The sequence below is a fragment of the Rattus norvegicus genome, chromosome 7 (assembly GCF_036323735.1).
Source record: "Rattus norvegicus strain BN/NHsdMcwi chromosome 7, GRCr8, whole genome shotgun sequence".
Taxonomy (NCBI): Eukaryota; Metazoa; Chordata; class Mammalia; order Rodentia; family Muridae; genus Rattus; species Rattus norvegicus.
Genome location: NC_086025.1, coordinates 54,436,533 through 54,461,916, shown reverse-complemented (window position 1 = coordinate 54,461,916; position 25,384 = coordinate 54,436,533). Strand labels below are relative to the sequence as shown.

The 25,384-nt window shown below is 45.6% G+C and overlaps 1 protein-coding gene across 9 annotated transcripts in view; it reads left to right on the top strand.

Annotated features, from left to right (window-relative positions):
- Positions 1 to 663: 663 nt before the first annotated feature.
- Rab3ip (RAB3A interacting protein) overlaps positions 664 to 25,384 on the top strand; it is a 43,836-nt gene continuing 19,115 nt past the window's right edge. The window contains exons 1-3 of one of the 9 annotated variants that reach the window (XM_006241357.5): positions 664 to 803; positions 14,919 to 15,198; positions 16,683 to 16,941. In XM_006241357.5, coding sequence (XP_006241419.1) covers positions 14,948 to 15,198; positions 16,683 to 16,941 — 510 coding nt within the window. In that variant the 5' untranslated portion in view covers positions 664 to 803; positions 14,919 to 14,947. Of the gene's footprint in view, positions 804 to 9,046; positions 13,023 to 14,916; positions 15,199 to 16,682; positions 16,942 to 20,911; positions 20,982 to 25,384 lie in introns of those variants that run through there. The other 8 variants (XM_006241360.4, XM_063263144.1, XM_063263143.1 and 5 more) reach the window with 8 other exon arrangements.

Genomic DNA, 25,384 nt, shown 5'->3' with positions numbered 1-25,384 from the left:
CATATAACCTGCTTTTTATTACCACCTCCTAGAATGACAGCCCCTGCCTCTCTGAGTATCACAAACATTGGTAGAGATACCGAGGATGACTGTCCTGCGTCATCCTCCCCTTCCTCCCCCCACCTCCGGTTAGATTTTCAGGGCTTGATTCTGTCTGTACTTTGATTTTTGGTTTTTCCAGCTTGGAAGCCGGAATGTGGGATGGAAGTTCGATAAACAAAACAAAACAATAAAAATAGTTCCCGTAAAAGATGAGAGAAGGCCTCTGGAACTACAAGAGGAAGGATCTGGGTTTTACCAGCTCCCCCTCAACCCCCCACTCCAACTTTAGGTATCCACGGACTTGGAATTCCAGCTCGGTTCTGCTTGTCCTCCAAACACAGTCCAAAGCCTCAACCATCCCAGGAGAGCTCAGCACCCTGCAAGGTAGCTCCAGGGTTTCCAGCCTGAGTAGTTCCCAGGGACCCTGGACTCAGCGCGAGAGGCAGCCTGCACCGAGCCCCTCCTGGCGCCAGGGGGCGCCGCAGTGAGCGGGCCCCTCGCCACTCCTTCCCGGCCCCGCCTCTAGTCCCGCCCTCTCTCCCGGGGCGGGGGGCGGGGAGGGACGGCTGCTCCCCGCCCGGCGCTCTGCGCAGGCGCAGTCGGCTCTCCCTCCCTCGGCTCCCATCGCAGTGCGCCCGCCGCGGCGGAGTGGAGCGGCGTCTGTCCGCCGCCGTCCTTCGCGTCTCCCGAGCTGGGCACGCGCACCCTGCGGCTCTGCGAGCGCCGCTGAGCGCGGGCGGCGGCCGCGGCGGGTCCGGCAGGTGAGTGCGGCGGCGGGAGCGGGAGGGGGAGGCGGGCGGCGTGAGCACCGCCCCCTCCGCGCCTCACCTCGCGCCCTCGTCCCGCCGGCCAGGAGCGCGGCCGGGCAGGTGCAGGAGATGGTGGGGAGGGCGCGGATGTCGCCCGCCCACTGCGTAGCCCCGGGGACCCGTAGGGCGGCGGCTCCGACGCTCACCTGGCGGCCCGCACGGCCTGGGTCGCTGAGTTGCTTAAGTCGCGGGCGGCGCGGTTGGCCGGGGATGTACGGGGGTCGCCGGGTCCTGGTTTCTCCTCCGCGGTCGGCCTGGCCGACCTGACTTCGGGAGTCGGGACACCGGGACTGGGAGAAAACCGGTTCCCCCTGCGTGGGCCGCTCGCCCCCGCTGCCCGCGGAAAAGCGAGGCTGGGGAGCCGATGGTGCCGGGTGGACGCTGCAGCACGCGAAGAGTTGCCAGTTGTTGAACATTAAAACATCGATCCTTAATGGCTGGCTGGAGCACTCTGCTCCGAGTTAGAGCCGGTGCCCCAGAGGAGCTTTAGTTTCAAGGAAATGTTGCCTATTCCCAGCCTACCTGTTTATACACTCCTCGGTGTCCCCCGCGTCAAGGAAAGAGCCCTGTGATCTTTTTGCTCTGGAATGATTGCATAATTGGAGGAGAGGCCGATAAGAGGATTAAAACAAACTGTTCTGTTGTAAATCTCTTGAAAGACCCGGTTTCTGTTCATTACCCTGTTCTTAAGTTTTTGTTTTTAAACAATGACTCGAGAGGGAAAAGGCAGACTAGGTATGCAGCCCACCATTGTAAATATTTGATGCTGTTAAATATTTCACCAGTTTTATGGGGCCTTGTTCAGTTAGCGTGTGTTATTTATTTACTAGGACTGTGCGTTTTCAGAGGACTTTTCATGTTTGAATAGACACTGCATTTTGAATCTACTCCTCAAGGCCCCAGGGGGAACATATCAGGGAACTTAACAGTTACACAGATTTACTCAGTAATGCATTCTTCTTAGCTATAAGAACAGACATCTTTCAGCTTCTTTCTCTTTCCGGTGCCACAGTGTTTTGAATTAATGCATACTTTTGTGAATGAGCGTGCTTGATGAAACACCCATCGCTCCTTTCACACAGCAAGTCATCTGTGCTATCGAATGAATCTCACCTTCCACGGTCTGTTTCATGTCCATCTGCTCTGTGGAGTTTTGATGTCTCTGTTTAAATGCAAATGTACTTTTGAGTCAGTGTAATTCTATACTTTGAAACGTATTCTTTGCCTCAGATTTTCTTTATGCCTCTAGTCTGCTGTATACATGGATGCGCTACAAATATTTTTTTTAAATGGAAAAATTCCCAGGGCTAGCCCGCCCCTCATTTTTACGCTGTGGCAAAATGGAAACTTGGATATAATGTTAGTGTGTATGTATTGAATGAGTTAGATAACCCTTTCTTTTCTGCTGAGCCCTCACTCACAGGCTCTAAGGAAAACAGCCTAACTTTCAGAACCACCTCTCTCACCAAGCATGTGACCTTGAGTAAATCATTTATTGAGCATACCATGTAGAAACATTAAAATGTCAGTAGTTTACTGTGTTTCAATCCAACATGAACTGTATAAAGGTGGGATGTGAATTTAACTAGACATTTCATTGAGATGTGAGGAGGGAAGAAGCATTAGTGTGACTGTAGCCCGGGTGAGGATACTTTGACCCCATAGCCATTTTTAGGTTGTAGATAGCTTTATTAGATCTTACAAATTTGGGGAAACCGAAGTGCAGAAAATCAAAATAACTTGCCCGTAGTACTTAGTTGTCCTTTATGGTGGCCGATCGAAAAGCCAGTATTAAAACTGTGTGAGAACCCCCAAATGGAGATTTAGACTCTGTTGTTCCTTATGCTACTGGTCTATGCCTTCTGGAAAAAAAGCGTTGCATTTAGAGGGCATGCCAGTGAGAGGTGTTGTTATTTGTATGTCTGATTAAAAGCTACCCGAGTGTCTCGATGGTAGTGACGTCGCTGTTGCCACCGGTACTAAGTTCGAAGTCCTGATCTAAGCCTGCCCCAGCTCATTGACCCTCACCAGCCAAGAGATAGGTCATTTATACCCCCTTGCCTTTTGTAGTCGGGGAAATTGATACATGCGTGGTTCTGTAGCTTAGCTGGGATCGTATATCTGATTAAGCGACAGGTCGATTAGAAGTCAGGCAGCTTTAGTAACAGGGCTTGCAGCCCTCATAAACCCAGTGCTTCTTGTCTTTTAGGTTGTGATGCCGGAGTTGTTTGCTCTTAGTGTCACGATTTTGCGCCAGTTCACGCTTGAAGGATTGCCTGGTCTTAATTACTACTCTGCCACTTCATCTGTAGGTCGTAATGCTGAAGAATTGTTTTTAATTTAGCTTTTATGAGATAGTTATATGAGTGTAATATGTAATTCTTATGTCACCAGAGGGTTTTAAATGAAATATTCAGTGAGTATCTACTTTGCAAACCAGTGGGGGTTAAAGGAAGCTACAAAAAGCATAATAGGAATGTATGATGCTCCTATATACTGTATAATATGTTCCTCAAAACTTAGAGGGGGCTGGGATTTAGCTCAGCAGTAGAGGGGCTTGCTTAGCTTGGCAGACTTCAAGCTCAGTCACTAGGATGCAAAAAGCAACAGCCCCTACGAAAACAAAACAAAAGCAATTTACAAGGATGTATATATAATTGTATATACATATATATAATATACACATGTGTATGTGAAAATCTGTGTATACATTTTGTTGAGTATTCAAACAAAGATCTACAGTAGTTGGGTACAGGTGTGTGCTAAGGTAAAGACAAAGTTGTAAGAATATTGATACATTTTAAAGCTAAACATTTGGCCAGTGCAATGCATGCCAACAAATTTTGCGACTGTGTCTACTTGATACCTTGGAAGTCAAATCTCAGGGTTTTGGAGAACTCATTTAACTGGTTTTTCCTTTGCTGCAATGTTCTCTCGAATCCCCACCCCATCATGCTGGAGTGCAGGCTTCTATAATGCTGGATATGTACTTACAGTGTAACCTTCCTTCCTTTGCTTATATAATGCTAAAAGGAACTTACACTGTAGCCTTTCATTTATTAATTTTAACATTCGTGCCACACTTGTACTCTTTGTTTTTGTTGTTCGTTTTTGTTTCTTTGAGACAGGGTTTCCATGTGCAGTCTCAGCTACCCTGGAACTCCCTGTGTAGACCAGGCTGGCCTCGAACTTACACAGCCTGCCTTTGCCTTGGGAGTGCTGGGCGTAAAGTCGTGAGTCATGAACTGGATACGTGCTTGGAAAGGTGGTTCTGTAAGCTCTTGGACAGCAGGCTTTACTTTATCTTAACTCATCTTATAGCTTAGCATTGGACTTGGTACCCAGGAGGGGATTGTGCTGGATAATCCATTGAAATTGAGCTGACAGCAGAAATTGAAGTGTTAGAATGAGAGCTGAGGGGACTATGGGAGGAAGAGGGGTGCCTTTGGCCACTTTGATTATCCTGCTGCCTGCCCCTCCCCCATTCTCTTTCACCTTACAGCTGAAGGCAGTAGTTACATACGCCTCAGTTGTCTGTAGCCCTACATAGACCGACATCTGGATTTAGGAGCATGGGTCAATAGCTACAGCCACAGACCAAGACGACTTAGGGGAAGAGAGAGGTTAGCAGAATGGCAGAAGTTTCTGAGACATTTGTTGTTCATAGCTAACAAAGATCAGTGTTTTGAGTTTCTATACTAACTGGGAAAATGGGAATCTTCTGGGCCTAACCTATTTCACCGATGTTATCACAAATGGTAGATTTAGTTCACTTTTAATGGCTGAGTAAGACACAGGAAATACTAGCTTTAGTAAAACCAGACTACTGTTTAGTTTACGTGTCGTGCCTTACGCAGGCCTGTAAGGACTGTTGTGGAGAAGGCTCGGTCAGTAAAACGCTTGCCTGAGTTCATCTCCAGAACCGTGTAAAGTGTGCATTCATTCGTCACTTTTATGTTGCTGTGATGACATAACCAAAGCAGTCTATAGTTGAGTTTATTTTGGATTATAGTTAGGAATCCATATTGGTAGGGACAGTATGACAGCCAGAGCAGGAAGCTGAGGTATCCCATTTTTACAACAGGCAGGAAGCAGAGAGTGTGTACAGGACATAGGGCGAGGATGTGCTCCTGATGCTAACGCCCAGTTAAGCACGATGTCCCCCAAACACCTGAGACCCGAGGGTTCAAACATGAGATCCTGTGGGGGACAGTACTCATTCTAACCAACGCACGTTTGCTCTGGTGGCTGCACGTGGGAGCCCTGTGTTGGAAAGGCTGACATAGGCAGATCTTTGAAACCTGCCCAGCTACCTGGCCTAGCATAATTGGTGAGCTCCAGGCTAGAGAGGGAGACAGAGAGAGAGAGAGACAGACAGACACACACACACAGACAAACCCTTCCTCAAAGCAGGGTGAATGTTGCCTGAGTAGCAACACCAGAACTATTGTCCTCTGGTCCCCACATGCACAGGGACTGGGACACACACACACACACACACACACACACACACGCTATGGCAACTCTAAAGGCAAAAAATGTCAACAAAGTAGTAAATTCAGGAGGACAGGACGATAGCACCCAAGAAGAGGGAAAGGAGAGAAATGACACAAAACAGCGGTGACCAGCTCTGATGTCAATGGCCGCTCGCTCGCGTTAGAGAAAAGTTCTGTTCAGATGTTCAGATTTTTCTCTGTGGATATCCATCACCTCTTAGGGTTGGTGTGGTGAGAGACCTTAGAAATCCTTTGTCCTGGCTTTGTCTACTGCTCCTGTCTCTCAGTCCGTTTCTACATTAACTATGCCTTTAATGTAGTGGAGTCAGTTAGAACGAGACACACCAACTATCTTATTTGTTGACTGTTTGACCTTGACTCATGAATGTCTCTGTTCCTGTAAAATAAGGATTGGAATCATTTTCAAGGGATGCCGTGTCACTCAGCCAGATTGTGAATATATGCAGGTAAAAATAAATTCCCAGTGTAGATGTTCCCAGGATATGACCTTGACATTGATCTAACCTTTAGAATGTATGTAGCCCTCTGTGGTGGCCATCTCACCAGTTGCCTCCAGTTAAAGCCGTTATTACCGTGAAGTCCTTCTTCCTAATGAACGTGATATAGGTTGACTACACTTTACAGGATGCAGGTCTTCAGGATAAACGCCAAGCAACGTCTTCATGTTAAGTGAACCGTTTAATGGGTCTGTCCCTTAGCTGCTACAGTCCCTGGTTTCTGTCCCTTTCTCCTTTCTGTCAGATCCTTACTCCATGAGCATCCTGTCTCATTTCCCTGCTGTCTTAGTCAGGGTTTCTGTTTCTGCACAAACATCATGACCAAGAAGCAAGCTGGGGAGGAAAGGGTTTATTCAGCTTACACTTCATGTTGCTGGTCATCACCAAAGGAAGTCAGGACTGGAACTCAAGCAGGTCAGGAAACAGGAGCTGATGCAGAGGCCATGGAGGGATGTTTCTTACTGGCTTGCTTCCCCTGACTTGCTCAGCTTGCTCTCTTATAGAACCTAGGACCACCAGCCCAGGGATGGCACCACCCACAATGGGCTGGGTCAGCCCCCTTGATCACTAGTTGAGAAAATGCCTCACAGCTGGATCTCATGGAGGCATTTCCTCAAGGGAGGCTCCTTTCTCTGTGATAACTCTAGCTGTGTCAACTTGACACAAAATGTCACTATTAAGCCTCAACCCTTACTTTCTTTCTTTTTTTTTTTTCTTTTTTTCGGGGCTGGGGACCGAACCCAGAACCTTGCGCTTCCTAGGCAAGCACTCTACCACTGAGCCAAATCCCCAACCCCAACCCTTACTTTCTTATTCATCCCCAAGATCTAAATAGCTTTAAAAGTCCACAGTCTTTACAAATTCTTACATAGTAAAATTTCAATCCCTTTAAAATATCCAATCTCTTTTAAAATTCAAAGTCTTTTTTCAATTCAAAGTCTCTTAACTGTGGGCTCCACAAAATACTTTCTTCCTTCAAGAGGTAACAATATCAGGGCACAATCATAATCAAAATCAAACTCTAACCATACAATGTCTGGGATCCACCCACGATCTTCTGGGCTTGGGTCACTTCTCCAGCTCTGCCCTTTGTAGCACACACCTTGTCTTCTAGGCTCCAGCTGCCTGTACTCCGCTGCTACTGCTGATCTTGGTGGTCATCTCACGGTACTGGCATCTCCAAAACACTGCTGTCTTCTGCTGCAACTAGGCTTCACTAATAGCCTCTCACAGGCTCTCTTCGTGGTGCCAAGCCTCAACCCCTTTTCATGACCCCTTCAGTCCTGGGCCATCAACTGCAACTGAGGCTGCACCTTCACCCAGTGGCCTTCTATGACCTCTCAGTGCCAAACCTCAGCTGTTCTTCATGACCCCTTCATGCCTTCAAAACCAGTATCACCTGGGTGACTCTTAAAATTACCAAGTCCAGCCACAGCACGAGGTACAACGTTGGCTATCTCTGGAACACAGTCTCTTTGTGCTCTCAGAAAACACTTCCCAGAAGGTTTCACCTCAATGGAATGTTGATCTTTTCTTTTTTTTTTTTTTTCGGAGCTGGGGACCGAACCCAGGGCCTTGCGCTTGCTAGGCAAGTGCTCTACCACTGAGCTAAATCCCCAACCCCTTGATCTTTTCTTAATCACCACCAATTTCTTAGCTCCAGCTGACAGCATCAATCGTCAATCGTCCCATGATGCAAAGGTTTCCCTTTAGCAGTTCTGGTCTTGTTAATCACAGCTGATTCTTCAGCCCCAGCTAACCAAAACCACAGAGTCTTCACAATCAAAATAGCAACAGCACTGATAAGAGTCTTTAATCTTCCCTCTGAAATTTCACAAGCCAGGCCCCCATGTTCTGACTGTTCTCAGTATTGCCTTTCAAGCTCTTACAGAATATCCCACAGAGCTCTTAACATCCTGGTGGCTCTTCTTTTTTTTTTTTTTTTTTTAAAGGTTTATTTATTTTATATATATGAGTACACTGTAGCTGTCCTCAGACACACCAGAAGAGGGCATCGGATCCCATTACAGATGGTTGTGAGCCACCATGTGGTTGCTGGGAATTGAACTCAGGACCTGAGCCATCTCTCCAGCCCTTCCAGCCCTTAATTTTTTTTTAAATTGTTATTTTAACTGTGTACGGTGTGAGTGTATGACAGCGTCAGTGCACCCATGTAGAGGGTCAGAGGTCAACTTACATAAGCTCCAGGCTATATACCTAAAGGATTATAAGTATTATTTTCGTCTTCCTTCTTTCAATTCATTATTTACCAACCATGCAGAGATGCTGTAAGGGTTAGGAGGACAGGCTATATATACCCGCACAGACAGCTTTTGGTTTTTGGGTGGTTTTGTTTTGTTTTTTTGAGACAGGGTCTCACTAGGCAGCCCTGACTAAGCTAGAATTTCTATGTAGACCTGTCTGGCCTCCACATCAAGAGCTCCACTACCTCTGTCTCTAGAGCTGGAGTTAAAGGAATGTGATACCACACCTGGCAAGATATTTTTTTAAATTCTTAGATGACTTTCTAAGTTAGCATGACTTTTTTTAAAAAATGGCTTCTGACATTAAATTAATTTGCTACTTCAAGACGGTATCATAAATTGAAGTGTTACAAATTCTACCTATTAGTCCACTTCCTTAAATACCTCCATCCAACCACTTCCCGTATATACACAAATATGGCCACCAACTTCAGCCTCAGGCACATCCTGAGGCCAAGGTCTAAGAATGGAGCAGTGGGCTGATTCAACAGATGACTTGTGGCTGTCAGAGGCAATGATTACCTGCAGGCACAGGTAATGAAGGAAAAGGGGAAAACTCTCTCTCTAAGGAGGGTAAACTATAACTTACATCATAAGTGCTAAGTAGGAATCCACAAGACTAACAAGACAGGTGTACTGGCTGGTTCTGCATGTCAACTTGGCACAAGCTGGAGTTATCGCAGAGAAAGCCTCAGTTGAGGAAATGCCTCCATGAGATCCAGCTGTAAGGCATTTTCTCAATCAGTAATCAAGGGGGGAGGGCCCAGCCCATGGTGGCTGGTGCCATCCCTGGGTTGGTGGTCTTGGGTTCTATAAGAAAGCAAGCTGAGCGAGCCAGGGAAAGCAAGCCAGTAAGTAACATCCCTCCATGGCCTCTGCATCAGCTCCTGCTTCCTGACCTGATTGAGTTCCAGTCCTGACTTCCTTTAGTGATGAACAGCAATGTGAAAGTGTTCCTTGACAACTTGCTTCTTGGTCATGATGTTTGTGCAGGAATAAAAACCCCTGATTAAGACAAATTGATACCAGGAGTGGGGTATCAAGTTTTGGGGAGGACTGTGGAAGGACTTTGGAACTTTAAGCTAGAAGAGCTATCGGGGGCTGGAGAGATGGCTCAGTGGTTAAGAGCACTGACTGCCCTTCCAGGATATAATAAAGACAAGTCATTAAAAAAAAAATAGAAAAAAAAGAGAGAAAATTACAAAGCTGAGATCTGTAGCTTTTCTTTTCAGTGACTCATGTTTCTTCTCTGATACTATATAACTTTTGATATTTCTGAAGTGTAGTTCTTGTAACAAATTTTATAATTAGAGAATCAAATTAATGTTCAGGTATATCAAATTGATTTGGGAATGTAGTTCCTTTTCTACTCATTTATCAAGGGAAGTCAGATTGGGAATACACTGTCAATGGGAAAATATGATTTTAATGTAACAGAAGCAGAGTCATTGCCCCTCCTCTGTGTCTTACATGATTAGCTCTTGGATTCATTTCTCATGGGTGTTTGAGTCCATACCTTGGACACCCTTGCCTCCTGCCAAGAACTTTGTCTTCCTATGGTTTTTCTTAGTGGGGTGGGGAAGGCTTTCACTATTGTATCTGAATGCCTTTGGTTTCTTTGTCTCTCCTGATCTTTCTTCACGTCCCCGTGTGTGTGTGTGTGTGTGTGTGTGTGTGTGTGTGTGTGTGTGTGTGTGTAGAAGCTAAAAGTTGATCTCGAATGTGGCTCAGGACCACCCACCTTGCCCTTTGAAACAGTCTCTCATTAGTCTGGAGTTGTCCTGCTGACTGCCTGGGGTGGGGGTTAGGGAGAGCCCCAGGGGGGAAGCCCTGGGAGTTCAGCACACAGCCCCCATCTGTGTGGGATTACAAGTACAACAGTACATCCCACTTTTCCCATGGATTCTGGGACCGAGCTCTTTACTGACTGGGCCCTTTTCAGCCCTGCCCTCTGTGTCTTCTGTGGCATTGAGGACACAGTGAAGACACACTGAGATCAATTCATAATTTTTTTTTTCTTTTCTTTTTTTTCGGAGCTGGGGACCGAACCCAGGGCCTTGCACTTGCTAGGCAAGCGCTCTACCACTGAGCTAAATCCCCAACCCCTCAATTCATTATTTTTAAAACTAGTAAATAAAAGGAAAAATCAATTCATCCTTACATTCTGGTATGTAATACACCTGGCTTAGGTCATGAGGAAAATATTTAAAAACCCACCTTAGTAAATATAAATTCACTGGGTTTAGACAAGGATCACAGTAGCTACTAAGATCACTACAGAGACAAGGTTGTCAGGACCTTCAGTCAGTGAGCGGCAGTAGTGGTTCTGAAACTCAGTAGCAGGTCTGGGCAAGAGGGAAGACCTGGAGTTCTTAATTGAAGGACGTGTTAAGATTTAACTTTTTTTGATTTTGTATTTTTATTAAACCTTTGTCATATCTAAAAACATCTTGGTCACAAATGACATTAAGACTTCCTTGCTCGATTTTATATGTATGATAGTTTTAGAATGAAAACATCAATATCACTGCTGATCTGATCACTGGAGATAGCTGGTGGTATTTTCACTGCCTTTGTCCTTAGAAAACACCGTTAGGATTTACTTGGTTTTAAGATCACATGAAGTACATTTTCTTTATTAAACTACCATCTTTATGTTAGGCATTTTTACTTTCGGACATTAAAAAAATTAATATTCATATGGTTTCCTGTAACTAATTTTTTTAAACCTTATTTCTAATTATGTTTCTTAAACGCTTTAACCTCCCTTGTAGCTCACCACCCACTAGAGGTAGTAGAAAAGAAAGGATACGGGGGAAGTAGACCTGTTTAGAAAGGCTCTTGGGAGCAGCTCCGTCTGTGTTGTCTGGAAACCGGCAGTTCCGTTCACAGTTCACAGGTCAGGCAGCTCCATTCTCTCACAGACACTCACGGATGCACCAGCAGTCTAGTTCCCTACAGTCGGGATGGCAAATGGGAATCAGCAGCCAAGGCACTACCTAGCAGAGACAGCCAGGCCTCAGCCTCAGCTCAGAGTCAGCAGGAGGGACCAGGAGGGACGCCAGGGGAAGTTTTCAGCTGTTCCTTTCTCAGGGAAGCGAAGATCAATGAAGACTCGAGACCCATAGGTGGTGCACAGCTAGCTGCACCAGCAAGCCAAGCCCTGTCTCCATCACTCTGTGGAGTCCTGTTTATACCGTAACTCAAAACAGCACATGTCCTGCACACGTCTTACCTCAGCGCCTGCATCCAATCAGCCTGAGTCCACAGGAGAGGCAAGAAAGTGCAGCACAGCACCAGAAGAGTCTTGATGTGTCTTGATGGAGTCCTGACAAATGCAGCTCAACTACGCAGTGTAAGGTGGACCAGTACATGTGTGCTGTTAACAAAGACTCTTTCCTCACGTGTCCTTTCACGTGCTTGCTTTAGCAGAACATCCTCTCTCCTGTGTCTGCTTCAGCGAAACATTCCTTCACGAGTCTGCCTGAGCCTTTCACCTGTGTCCACTGTAAGGAAATGTTCCTTCACGTGTTTGCCCCAGCAAAACACCATCCAACCAATTTCCAAAGAACCCTCAAGTATCCATTCAGTTTCCAGTTAAGGTTCCAGTAGAAATACAGTGAGAGAGAAGTCTGGCCACGATGCCATCCGCTCTGCATGGCTTTCCCTCCCACTGGAGATAATACTTTGGGTTGTGTTTTTAGAGTAACCCTCCAGTTCTGAGTACACAGCGTATGTGTGTCCATTGTGCATACAGTTGAGTACAGTTCATGGACACATAGTCTGTGCTTTACTCCCCTGTCCTAGATTTAGCAGTAACTCATGCAGTGGTGAGCAAACCTGACAAGTCTCTGATCCCAGTTCCCCACAGCGCCGTGGAAGCTGCCTCCTGTCCTCCTCATGTGTGCTGTGGTAAACGTTTTTAAAAAGTAGCTTACTGGATACAGCCCGTCTTCCTGTTTTAAATTTGTCCAGCATACCCTCAAGGTCATTCACGGCAGTATGTGGGTGCTAAGCATCTTTTCCCGTACACGGGTAGCACATAGTTCTGAGGCTGTCCTCACCTTATAAAGTCAGACTTCTGCTCTTACAAACGATGCATTTATCTGTTTTTTGTTTTTCTGGTTTGCCTGTTTATCCGTGGACTGCAGCCCTAAGAGCATGCTGGGCCATACGCTGCACGAACCTGTTGTTATTGCCTCACTTTCTTCCAGAAGATCTATCTCATTTTGCATTCCTAGAAATTAAGGTGTTGTTACGTCTTGTAGTTTGGTGAGCCTGTAAGGTATATACACAAAGTTGAGTTAGACCTATGTGGGACAGAAGGAAGGATTGTAGTTAGGATAAAGTGTCAGATGAGTACAGGCTGCTGCCACTGCTCTTGGTTAACACCAGAACTAGGTTATAAGAACCTAGCTGAAGGAAGACACCATATACTGGATATGGGACAGAGAAAGCAGGCTGGCTCTGAGCTAGAAGCTTCTTCCCGCTGGCTGGTGGTGCTCATAGTGCCAGAAGGTGTAGTCTCCTGAGGGGAGAAAGTCAAAGGGCTGGACCAGCTGTAGAGCTGCAGGCTACAGTTCTGACCTACAAAGCGGGCACGCCCACTGGTGCACCATCGGCAGGAAGCGGGCGCGCCCACTGGTGCACCATCGGCAGGAAGGTTGTGGGATTAACCAGTCTCCTCATTGATGCGAGCACTGCTGTGTGGGTGAGAAAAATGATTGATACTGTAAACCACACCACAGACTGGGGGCATCGGGTCCTAGCGGAGATCATACTCCTGCATTTTGCTAAGTGGGACATGCAGCCAGCTGCCTCCTAAACGTGTGTTAATACCCAGAGGCCAGTGCAGCTCCCAGCTGGGCCAGAGCAAGAATAGCGCAGAGACTGGTAAGAGGCCAGAGCGCTCGGAGTAGGAGCCGGGGGTAGAGAGGGCGCTGCGAGATGCTCTTCTCTGGCTGTGGCCTGACTGTGGTGTGGCTGCAGCAGTGCTGGGCGCAGCAGCTGTGGCTACCTGCCTAAGACCTGCACGGGTGAATGAGGACCTGTGATAGGAGGGGCTGGTTGGGAAGAGGAGGTGCGGTGGGAGTGGGAGAGGCTGAGAGAAGGCAGTGGGGCAGATGAGCATGGTGGTCTGTACATACAGAAGGCTGTCAGAGGTTTAGAAAGTCAGTCAGTGTGAATAAGGCTCAGTTCTTTTAACTCTATCAGGAATTAGTGAACTATATTCAGAGACAAATGAAATGCATACTTTTAGTATAACCTCTCTGGCTGTATTTTGTGTGTGAATTATGTAAAAAATGAAAATGGTTCTTTTCAATAAAACACAAATTAGGAAGTATTATCTGAGTTTTCATTTGGCACAGTAAATATTTTGCATTGCATTAAACTTTGAGGTCTGAAATTGCCGTCTGCTGTTAATAAATGTGTTACTAGTTAATTTCTTTACTTTGAAGTTGGGAGTTTATAGATTTAGCTGGTAAAATTTTGGTTGTTCCTACATACCCATGTAGTAATCTATAATTTTGAGAGAGTATCAATATTGAGTCTACTGTCTTCTTTCTGGACTTTCCACACTATTTTTAGTCTCTTCTGGATATTCTTTTAAGGGTTTTTATTGGTGATAGGGGATAATTAAAGTTTTCAGTTTACAGGTGTGTAAATATTTTTGTATTTTTGGAAGAAGTGGTGTGCGCAGCTGGTGCTGGGCTTTTGCAGGTCTGGGAAGGATCATTCAGTCTCCAAGAGCTGCTGGAGGGAGGATGGGAAGGGGAGTTTGGACTTTTCCCTGTGTGTGTGTGTGTGGGGGGGGGGGATCAAAGAATAGTTTACAAGAGTCTTAAGAGGACAACTTGAGGGAGACCTGCCTTTTTTGTTGTTGTTGTTGTTGTATAGACTTTGTAAAGTTATTGAACAATGCTGTACAAAGTATTTCCTGCTGATGTAGAAATCAAAGTGTCCTTGTTATTCTGGCTGTGGGTAATGTTCACAGGAGCACAGTGCTGTAAGGGCTTGTCTTCTTTAGTGCTCGCCACACCCAGGAGACGGAGTACTTAGGCCCGTCCCGTGGTTTGGGTTAGGGAAGTGAAGCATGTAACCTGGGACTGGATCTGCTCAACCCATAAAGTCCAACCTTGGAGCAGTCCGTGCACTCTGAGTGGAGCATGGTCGCATCTGGTGGTAATTGTGGTCAGTTGTTATCACCTAGATTTCGATACTGATTTTATGATTAGCTGGAAGACTATCCTTGGACTTAGCTGTGTACATGTCCTTGTGTCTGTGTACATACAGTGGCTTGAACATTCTCAAGTGGCTCACAAATGTTAGCACCCTGGTAATGAGGACTGCTTCATGGCAGCTCTGAAGTTCTTATGAAATCTGAAATGATTTCAAGATGAAAACCACTGGTTTGTCTGAAAGTCACAGTGGGGGCATAGACTAAGTTAGTTGGACCTAAACTCCCTTGTTCTAAATGCGTGTGTGTTTATCTTTACTGTCCTTTCTGCTTTTTCTGACCAAGGTTATAGAAGAAATAGATATAGAAGAAATTAAGAAAGCTTTCTTCTTCCCTCATGCCTGTGGATTGTATCAGCTGTGACAACATTTCTATATTTCCACATCTCTCCCAAATCACTTCTGCGTAGTACTTTTACCATGAGATCTCTTTGTAAATGTCAAGCGGTTGGACTCTTTTTATTGTTGTTTTTTGACTGTATTTTATCATAAGCTTATGCTCTGTGTGGATTTTGGTTTTGCCTAGGATTAACCACATTCTTTTGTGCTTAGCTTAGGCTGTCCTATGATGAAGTCTTGCTATGGCTAACGACCCCTTAGAAGGTTTCCATGAAGTGAACCTCGCTTCGCCTACCTCTCCAGACCTTCTTGGTGTGTGTGACCCGGGAACCCAAGAGCAGACTACCTCCCCGAGCGTCATCTACCGGCCACACCCTTCGACGTTGTGCTCTGCCACTATCCAGGCCAATGCCTTAAATCTTTCTGACCTTCCCACACAGCCTGTGTATTCATCCCCGAGGCATTTAAACTGTGCAGAAATATCTAACATCAGGTAGGAGATTATAGCACACGTACTTTGGGTTATTGTTATTTTTAAGAGTTGGCTGGCTTGTCTTAGAAAATATGAGTAATATGTTTGCCCATGTAGAGTGATGCATTTTAATCCTTAGACCAGGAATCGGCAAGTTTATGAATATGATCAGCCAAAAAAATGTTTTAGGTTTAATATGATGCAGGATAACTGATCACAAAAACCTGTATCTGGTTTTGGTGTGGCTCAGCCCTAGCAGACATCTTTAATCCCAGTACTTGGGAGGTACACTCCTTTAATCCCAAAGAATGAAGGTAAACTTAGTTTGTTGAAGGAAGCACATGTTTGATTGAAAGTGATGTCTAATTGAGTGGCCACAAAGTGACGAATCAGAGAAAGATTTGACAGAATAGGATATGTCCGACTCTCAAGAGAAGAGAGAGGAAAGGGAAGCTACTTAAGGGTCTGTGCAGAGAGAAAGGAGGCAATTTTACTGGGTCAGCTTATAGAGACAGGCTGAAGAGAGAACAGGCTGGACACAGGTGAAGACAGCATGAGCCAGAGAATGAGAAGGAGCCAGAAGGTTAGAACAGATCGTCGGAGTTAGTTTGAGGCTAAGCAGAGCAGTTCAGGAGTAGGTGAGAGAAGCCAGATTGGATCCATCAGCTCAGAGAGGAGTTTGAGCCAGGATAGCAGAGTTGACCAGCCAGCCAGAGTTCAGAAAGAATTAGACAGGGCAAGCTTATTCAGCAGCAAGTCTCAGAGGTGGAATTCTAGGCCTACGTTAGATTGTACAGAAACTAGAAGTTTCTGGGACTAGGCCTAGGTTAGCAGACTGAGGTGGTAGCCCTCAGAGATGACATTTACTACAGGCAAATGAATTATTTTTTTACATTAGCAGGCCACATAGTTGATTTCTTTTTTTAAAGATTTTATTTGCTCTTATGTTTTATATGTGGTTGTTTAGCTTGCATGTGTGTCTATGTACTGCATGTGTATGGTACCTGTGGAGGCCCAGGAACTGAGTGGGTGCTGTGTCCTCTGTGAGAATAGCAGGTGCTCTTAACCACTGAGCCACCGCTCCAGCCCTGGCCATACAGGTTTCGTTCCAACTCTTCAGTGTTATTTCTATGGTGTGAAAGCAGCCACAGACTGTGTAAATGTGTAAGTATGACTGTTCCAGTAGAACCTGTGGCCATAGAGACTTCATACAGTTTTTGCAGGTCATTCAGTGTCACTGAATTCTAGTCATCTGTTTCGGGCTTGTGGGTCTTAGGAACAGGCGGAGACTTGATTTAGACTTCAGGCTGCAGTCCTCGAGCCCCGAGGCTCCTTGAGAAGTAGTTTGTAGTAACACTTTCTGTGGTGTGCAGTATGACTGATAGCCACCAGCCACATGGCTGTTGAGCACTTGAAGTGTCAGGTTTGAGGACCTGCGGTTAGTGAGATGTAGATTGGCAAGTTCACTGTTTCGCTGCAAACCTCTGAGCTTTCTCTCCTTCCAGCATTCATGTTCCAGAGCCAGCATCATCGGTAGCCTCTGAGGTGGCAGCAGGGCTCACGAGGTTCACCTCAAGGAAGGACAGCTGCAACGCAGAGAGGGAGTTTCTGCAGGGCGCCACCGTCACAGAGGCTTCTGCTGGCAACGATGACATCTTTGGGTTGAGCACGGACAGCCTGTCCCGTTTACGGAGCCCATCTGTTCTGGAAGTTAGAGAGAAGGGCTACGAAAGGTTAAAAGAAGAACTTGCAAAAGCTCAGAGGGTAAGAAACTCATGTTGTCCTTCCATACAGTGTTAGAAGTGACTGCTTGGGGTGGCAGCATGAATGGCCTCAACAGCCTTGCCTTACCTAACTCAACCTCGGTGGGCAGGCAGCATCTGTGGCTTGTGAGATTGCTTTAGAGATTCAGAAGCTCTGCCTGGGAGTAGGAACTGGAGAACTGAGGTTCTGAAGCTATGGACCGACTACCGTGTGTCTTGCTTTATTTGTAATACTCTTTCACGGGTTAAATCCCACATGAGTTCCACATGGTTCACTTAGGTGATTGGCTTGTGAAGGCCTCCAGTCTAGGCCTTTTTACTTGGAGGAATTGTTGCAATAATGTTTGTTACTGTTTTTTCTTCTGCTAATTGTGAAAATTGCCTGTATTTTGTTTGGAGACTTTTCTTTCCTTGATAATATGGCCAGCTCTTACTGTCCCCCAGCCCCAATTGAGACGGAATCACAGAGCACACTCTATAGTGTTAGGAGACAGGGCACGCGTGTGCGTGCGTGCGTGCGTGCGTGCGTGCGTGCGTGCGTGCGTGCGTGCGTGCGTGTGTGTGTGTGTAGAGGCAGAAGGCAGCATGGGATGTTTTCCTCTGTCACTCTCTGTCTGCTCCTTTGAGGCAGGATCTCTGTTGGACCTGCTCTCTTGCTTAGGCTAGAAGGTCTCAAGCCCCGGCCGTCCTTTTGTGTCCTCTCCAGCTGCTGGGCTGTTAGAGGCGATGCTAGGATGCTGACTTGTTTCATGCGTGCTGGGATGAGCTCTGGTCCTCGTGATTGTGCAGCAGACATTCTTAACTGTTTAGCCCTCTTTCTAGCTTAGGAAAACTCATGGTGAACAATGTTACTTTATTAGCCTAAAAATAAAAGAAGAGTTCGAACAGTGAGTAGAAGAATGAGATGGTAAAGATTGAGAGCAGAATTCAGTGAAATTAACAAGAGAAATAGAAAATGAATAAAACAAAATATGGATTCTTTAAGCCAATAAAATTGACAAACCTCTGGCAAGACTGACAGGAAAAATAAGAGACAGATTATCAAAATTAAGAATAAAACAAGTATTGCTCCTGACCCCACAGACAGCAGAAGTAAAGTTTATGAATGATTCCATGTACATAATTTTGACAGTTGTGTCAAATACTAATTTGTATTTTAAAAATTGAGAAGATATGTCATGCACTCTTTCTTTGTTTATGACATTGTTCAGGCATGTGTCCCCCATCTATTATAAATGAACGTAAACATTCATTTATGTTTGTTCCTGCGTGCCTATCTCCTAGCTCCCTTGAGAATCTCTGAAATCTTTAGGTTGTAGTACTTGGAGCTGGGTTGAGGTAACTGAAATGATTATGTTATATGAGCATATACATACTGAATTTTATTAGGATGAGTATAATATAGCTTTAACTTTGTTTTTTGGGTTTTTTGTTTGTTTGTTTTTTTTTTGTTTTTTTGTTTTAGGAGCTGGGGACCGAACCCAGGGCCTTGCGCTTGCTAGGCAAGCGCTCTACCACTGAGCTAAATCCCCAACCCCATAATATAGCTTTAATGTCAATGTGTAGGACTCAAGTCTTGAGGAGAACTCGAATATTGCAAGTATTTTCTGAATTCTGATAACTTATGCATTAAAATTATGCCATTGACCTTTTGTATGTTGATGACTCTTAGCTGTCTTGTGTCCATCCTTTTAACCTATTAGTATTTTTCTGTTTAAAGTAAGTCTTGCTTTCTGTCCTTTTTGCTGATATGTGCTCTTTAACTGGTATCTTTAGACTGTATATACTTAACACAATATTCTTAAAATTTGGCTAAATCTATCACTGTCTTACTGTTTGTATTCTGTTGTTCTCGTTGACCTACTTTATTCCTCCTTTTGTATTAGTTCATTTTTTATAATTTCAGCCTTTCTTTCTTGTTCACTGGCTAGTTTTTGTTGAGTTTCTGAGTAATTGGTTTACGGCTGACAGTGAGCTCCTTCCGTGGCTACCTCTCCTGCAGTGGGGCACTGCCTGTGAACTCCAGCGGCCACTACCTGTGTACCGCAGCGGCGCATGCACAGCGTGGGGATCTTAGCTGCGTGTTTTCCCTTTCACTTCTGGCTCTGGGCAGTGAGTCTCGTAATCTTCCTTATGTATTCTAAATTTCACCTCACACTTTTACTTTACAGTAAACGCTTATTGTTGTAAAGAGATTTATACAGAGCTGTTGTCTCCAGTGTTTCTTTTTTGTTTAATGCGTATCTAGATTTCTCACGGGCATCTTTTTCTTTCTATTTAAAGGGCACCGTGAGTGTGTTCCCTGTCTATGTGTGCTGTGGGTACCTTTTATATGTGGAAAGGTCCCTGAAGCTGATGGATGTTCTCTCTCTCTCTGAGCATTGAAGGTCTTTGTGGTCTCCAGGCACACTGTTCTCACGGGAAGGCAGGGTCACCCCTGCCATCTGCTGCTCTGTGTATGTGGGAGAGTCTTCCGTAAGCTGCTGCTGTGGTTTCCTCCGTTAGTGTAGTCTCTTCAGGGCTGTGGGGTCTGTCTGCATGCATGGATATGCCCTGTGCTCCTGCGTCTGGGGGTGTCTGTCTTCATAATATGTTGGACATTTTAGCTTCAGTTTCAAAAATCTTTCCATTCCTTTCCTAAGTCTCCTCTTTTGAACTTCTGTTATGTGTTCATTAGGTTCTATTCTTTTTTTTAAATTTTTCCCTTTGTTTGGGTTTCGCTGTGGATAGTTCCTCATAGTTTCCAGAGCTGTTCTGTCTGTCTGCAATATCTAACCTGTTTTGGACTCTGTAGTTTTCATGTTCAGAGTTTAAAACTTTTAAATAATTGTTTGCTTTGTGACTGCACTTGGAGTTTCCTGAGCGCATGTTTTAAACTTCCTAATGCTTCATCTGGTCACGTGATGACCCAGGGCTCCCTTCTGCTTCCCACCTCTGGGTGTCACAGGCAGTGTTGACACGTGCGCACTGGCCTGCACACTGTCCTAGGTGTTCAGTTGTATCAGAGGCTGGTAAGTTGGGCCCTGTTAGCCTTCTTGATTAGAACCGGAAGCTGACCGTTTATGTTGCTTATCTACTGCTTATTTACGCACTCGACCTGGTCACTCTGCTCTGAATCTTCACTTCCTCACACACTTCAGTTATGTCAGCCTCACAAGGAAGAATGTCCCTTTGTTGATGATTGTATCTAAAGCATGTGACATATTCTTGCTGTATTGTGTTGATTAAATGGATTGTGTGTGTGGGCGTGCAGACATACTGTTGTGAGTAGGCACACGGATAATACACTGGATAGGTCATTGCTAGTTTCCTGTGAGCAAAACGGAGTTTTAGAAACCTAGAGTTTCATCTTATGTACACAGTACTCTGAAGCAAAGGTCCGTAGCAGACAGGCTTCCCTGGGAGTAGTTAGTGGTCCGTGTTCTTCTGTATTGGGTTCTGTAGTCTGGTACAGAACAGCCACGGTCCAGCAGTATAGCCACAGTGTTGGAACGGAGGAGTCATGTGTGGGACTGAGAGTTGTGGGATGTCAGGGGTTATTGTGTGATTCTGCAGTTGTCTGGCTTGCCTTCCCCAGGTTGTTACTGAAAGTCAGCTTGGGCAGAATAAGGACTTTAGTATGTCCTTATTAAAATGTGGATTTCATATCTCATCCCAGAGCTGCTGAAACAGGATTAGTGTGTTGAAGCCTAGAAATAGGCATTTTCCACAAACTTCCCTGGTAATTGTTACGTCACCAGGACCCAGCCCTTCTGATGTGAAGAGTTAGCTTTAGACTTTATTCCTCCTGAGAAGTAAACTCAACAAGAAAGCTTACAGCGGGAGGGAGTTGCTTGAGAACCACGCCCCTTTATTTAGCACGACCCTCTGTAATAGTTGTAGCCAAAGGAAGAGAAACATTTACTAGGCTATTTTGTTAACAATTTTTTGACAGTAACTAGACATGACCCTGTATTTGTTTACTTTGGCAGGGTTTGGTGGTGTATGTCTGTAATCGTAGCACTCAGAACACTGAGGCAGGAGGATTGCTGTGACTTTGAGGTCAGTCTGGAGTACATAGTGAATTACAGGCCACTGTGAAAAAGAGCGAGACCTTGTCTCAAGAAATAAACCACACTAAATTAAAAGCGTTTAGTAGTTGGACAGAACAGATGGAAATGTGCCTCAGCGACTGCACTGCCTTTCCCTAACATCTGTGAAGCCAATGCGGGTCTTAAAATTGTTCCCAGCTGACCTAACAGGACAGTTGAGACGCCAACTCATGTGTGAACTTGATCGGTGCTGCCCAGGCTAACCTAAGTGAGTTGGGTGCTTTTGCTTTATTGTTGACTTTAATTACTAGGTGGAACACCTTCAGAAGTATGCCCTGTAATGAGGTATTGAAGTGGAAACCCAGACTCACAGGACAAGAACCTGTTCTCTGTCAGTTAAAGGAGTTCTCAAGAAGGGCAGCCCTAAGAAGACAAGAAGCACTGAATCACATCTTAAGAGCACTTTCTCGCTGTGTGTATGAAGTGTGTATCATGAAAGTCGTGAAGTCCAGCTAGCTGCGTAGCGTGGCTGAGCGGTAGTGAGTGCGCTGTGTGCCAGAGGCCCCGGCTGCTTCAGCCTCTGCCCTGGGGTGGGGTGAGGTCTTAGCTGGCCAGCCCCAGCTACTTTGGGAGGGGGCTGAGTTGCAAAAGAATTTCTGGACCTTGAGTCCTGGGATCCGCTTGCGGGACGTAGCAAGACTCCTGGGAATACAAAGAAGATGAAGTCGTAGTGTTGTTGACGTATGCTTGTTGAGAGCCCTGGTGTTCTGTGTAGCCACCCTTCACCTTCCCCTTCCACATTCTCATTCTAAGTCCACGTCACTGGCCTAAAACGTCAGAGGAGTTACTGTGATACGTGTCTCCAGTGATTTTTTTTTTTTTTTAAACTTAACCAAACTGTACAAGTGGTGCACTCTGAATGGCGAACCTGATGGTTCTTCCTGGATTAGAACTCAGTGACTCCTCTTCTCTTTTTGGTGATTCCCTTGACTCTAAGATAAGTCCTGTTTCTTACTCTACCTTTCAAGACTGCTCGAGACAGGTCATCAACCTGCCTTTCTTTAGTTCCACCTCCACATTGTCATCTTCTGTGAAACAAACTGCTTCATGCCTTCTGTTTGGAACTCTTTGATCCCTGACATCCATCCATCATTATTCAGATTCCCTTGTGAGTCTGCCTAAAAGCTCTGCTATCCTCATTAGACTGGGACTTCATGAAAACCAGCTCTCCCTCTGGAACCAGGGCGATTGCCTGATTTCCTAACACAAAGTTAGCGTTTGTAGAAGGAGAGAAGACTGAATAACCATGTTACCTACGATACAGGGCACTGATAAAGGAAGAGTGCGAATGTTAAAAATAGCCACACAAGGACAGTGCACATCTTACCTCATTGTGGTCGGCAGAGCTGGACCTCGAAGCAGACAAACCAAAGCTACTGGTCATTTGTAGGGAGAGAGTTGAGATGGATTGGACCAGGCTGGGGAGGGGAAGAGACTGGACAGATCCAGTGTGAATCAAGGACAAACTCTGCAGGGGCAAACGGCACAAGCTCTTGAGGGCCTTCGGTGCTGGGGTGGAGTTGCACTGCTTTGGTAGGTGGTCTACATTTGTGCCTCGGTGAGTGACAGGCACACTTTGAGGCCCCAGTTGTCTGGGAGCAGACCAGGAGTCTTCCTGTGAGTGTCCAGTGTTCCTCAGGAGTGGTTTGGTGCTCACTGGGGATGGCTGTTCTCAGCCCTGTAAAGGATCCATGTCTGCCTGTGACCTCTACTCATGTGCTTTGTGTCTAGGATGTAATGCAGCCGAAGATGCAGCATGCAGCTGCTTCAGGTGACTTCTCACTGCGTATCTTGCCTCTCACAGCTTCATTCTCCCCCACCCTGGGTGCACCCCTTTCTCCACCCCTTCTGCTCCCCTTCCTTCCTCCGGTGCTCCCCTCCTCTTCCATGGTGCTCCCCTCCCCCACACACTCACCTCCACTTCCCCAGTACTCACCTCCTCTACCCCAGTGCTCACCCCCACCTCCACTGGGCGCTCACCTCCCACTCTCCTCCCTTCCTCCCCCAGGTGCTTATCTGTTGTGTGCATTGACCACAGTTACCTGTTTGCCTAACAAAAGAAACCTTGGTTGCCCCAGAGTTTGGGAAATCATAGATAAAGTTGTAAAAACATCTGTGTGTATGTTTTTGCATAGCATAAGTCTTCAGCTCACTTGGATCTGTACCCAGTATGATGGTTAAGACTGTGTCTGGTGTTGTAAGAAACTGTCAGATCGTTCTCCAGAGTGACTGCACTGCTCTGTACTCCCAGCAGCAAGGGCTGAGCATTTTCTGATGGTTGCCTGGTGGTATTTTGTTGTAATTTGCAGTTCCTGATGAAAGAACGTCTTTCATAGGCTTGCCACTTGTGTATCTTCCTGGTGAAATGTCTTGGTCTAGTGTTTTGTCCATTTTAAAAGTGTTTTTCCTAAATGTTATAATTTTTTACATATTTTGGGTAATAGTTCATTATATATGCCCTTTGCAGATACTTTCTCCTGTCTGTGGCTTAGTCGAGTACCCCACCCCTGTGTATGTCAGTGCGTCTGTATGTCCGTGTGTGTGTGTTCACATATCTGTTTGTCCATCCGTGTGTGTGTGTGTGTGTGTGTGTGTGTGTGTGTGTGTGTGTGTGTGTATTCACGTGTCCATCTCTCCTCACACCCAGGACCTCCTGTTTGTCAGGCACTCTCCCGTTGAGTCAGCCCCTCAGTTACTGGTATTCTTTTGGTCGCTGCTTCTTCAAGTCGCAGATCTCTAGTCAGGTTCCGTTTCACTCTTAGCAAAGCTGCAGCAGCTTGGATACTGTCCGGTTATGACAGTTGGTCCCTGCTCCATGGCCCAAGCAGTTTCATAGGGCAGACACTTCCTGAAGCCTTACAGGTGTATTGCTCTGTGGCCTATTAAAGGAATATTTTGGCTGGTAGGAAACACTCAGTATACACCAGAGTTTCTTTCTTTCTTTCTTTCTTTCTTTCTTTCTTTCTTTCTTTCTTTTTTTTTTCTTCTTCAAAAAGCACTTCATTGTTTTGTCTCAAAATCCTGCTGTTGATGTTTCAGACTGATCCAGATTTTTCCTCCCTTATGGATAATGTGCCTTGTGTTTAATTTTAAATTTTTTAAAGTTTTTAACAGAAAGAAAACATAAGCATTATATACATTAATATATTACTCTGTATGTTTCAGGACATACATATGTTGTGTCATGGTAATCACATCTAGCTCTTCAGATTTTCTATTGAGTTCTTGAAATCCTGTATTACAGCGTTTTGAAGTGTTCAGCACACACTCTGCTCTAAGAGAGCATACTAGGAGGTCTTGTTTCTGTTTAACTATAACTATGTATCCATTTCTGTTTCTTGGGTCTCTAGTGGAGTATTAGGTCCCTGTGAGGTAGAAGGGTCTCGGTGTGACCTTCCTCGTGATTTCTGTCATCTCTTAAACATCTCTCAGAGTTGTGCCTAGTTCAGCCAGGTTCTGTCAGAGCAGCGTCTGAGAGTCTCAGCCTTGCATTGTAGGATTAGAGTTTTGCATCGGGTCCTTGCTTCAACCTGTCTGCATGGTTGGGTGGTTTTCCCTTAGCTCGAGGCTGTGTGGGAAGTCTTGCTCGCCACTCAGCACCTCTGCCCTGGGTGGGAGCTGGGGTGTCCTAGCAGCCAGCTGCCCCCAGGGTGGAAGTGTTGGCTGCATTTACCCCCAGGCAAGGCCTGGGGAACCTCTCTGCTTTTCCATTTGCTCAGATATGTTCTTTCCGTTTTCCCCAAAGTTAGAGTCCTCGTATTCAGAGGTTCGTGTGGTAAGTTGTGTTTCCGAGTCTCTCACTCTCTTGACCGATCATTGAGGAAACATTCTCTTATGTCCCGAGACTTGTGAGGTTCTCTGGTTCTCTTGGGGTGACGGCAGCATATAAAGTCAAGCAGTTTGATGCTTTAATGAAATCATTGTGTGTGTGTGTGTGTGTGTGTGTGTGTGTGTGTGTGTGTGTGTGCATGCATGTGGGGATCTGGAGACCCGAGGTCAATGGTGGGGTCTTTAAATACTCTTCATCTTATTTGTTGGAACAGGCTTTCACTGAGCTTGGCACTCACCTGGTTTGCAGGCTGTCTAGCCGTGGGTTGTGAGGATCTGCCTGTCTCTGCCTCCTCACCTGGGATTACAGGCGTGCACTGCTGGGCCTGGCTTTCTCACACGGGCTCTGGGTCCAGAACCAGATCTTTGTGCTTTTGTGGCAGGGACTTTACTGACTGAGCCATCTTCCCCACATACTTATTTCTACCAAGTATGCACCTCTTTCAGTTTTGCTTATTAATGCCAATAAAATTAATTAATTTTTAGTGTAGAAATAAGTATGTTTAGAGAAAAGCTAAAGGGGCA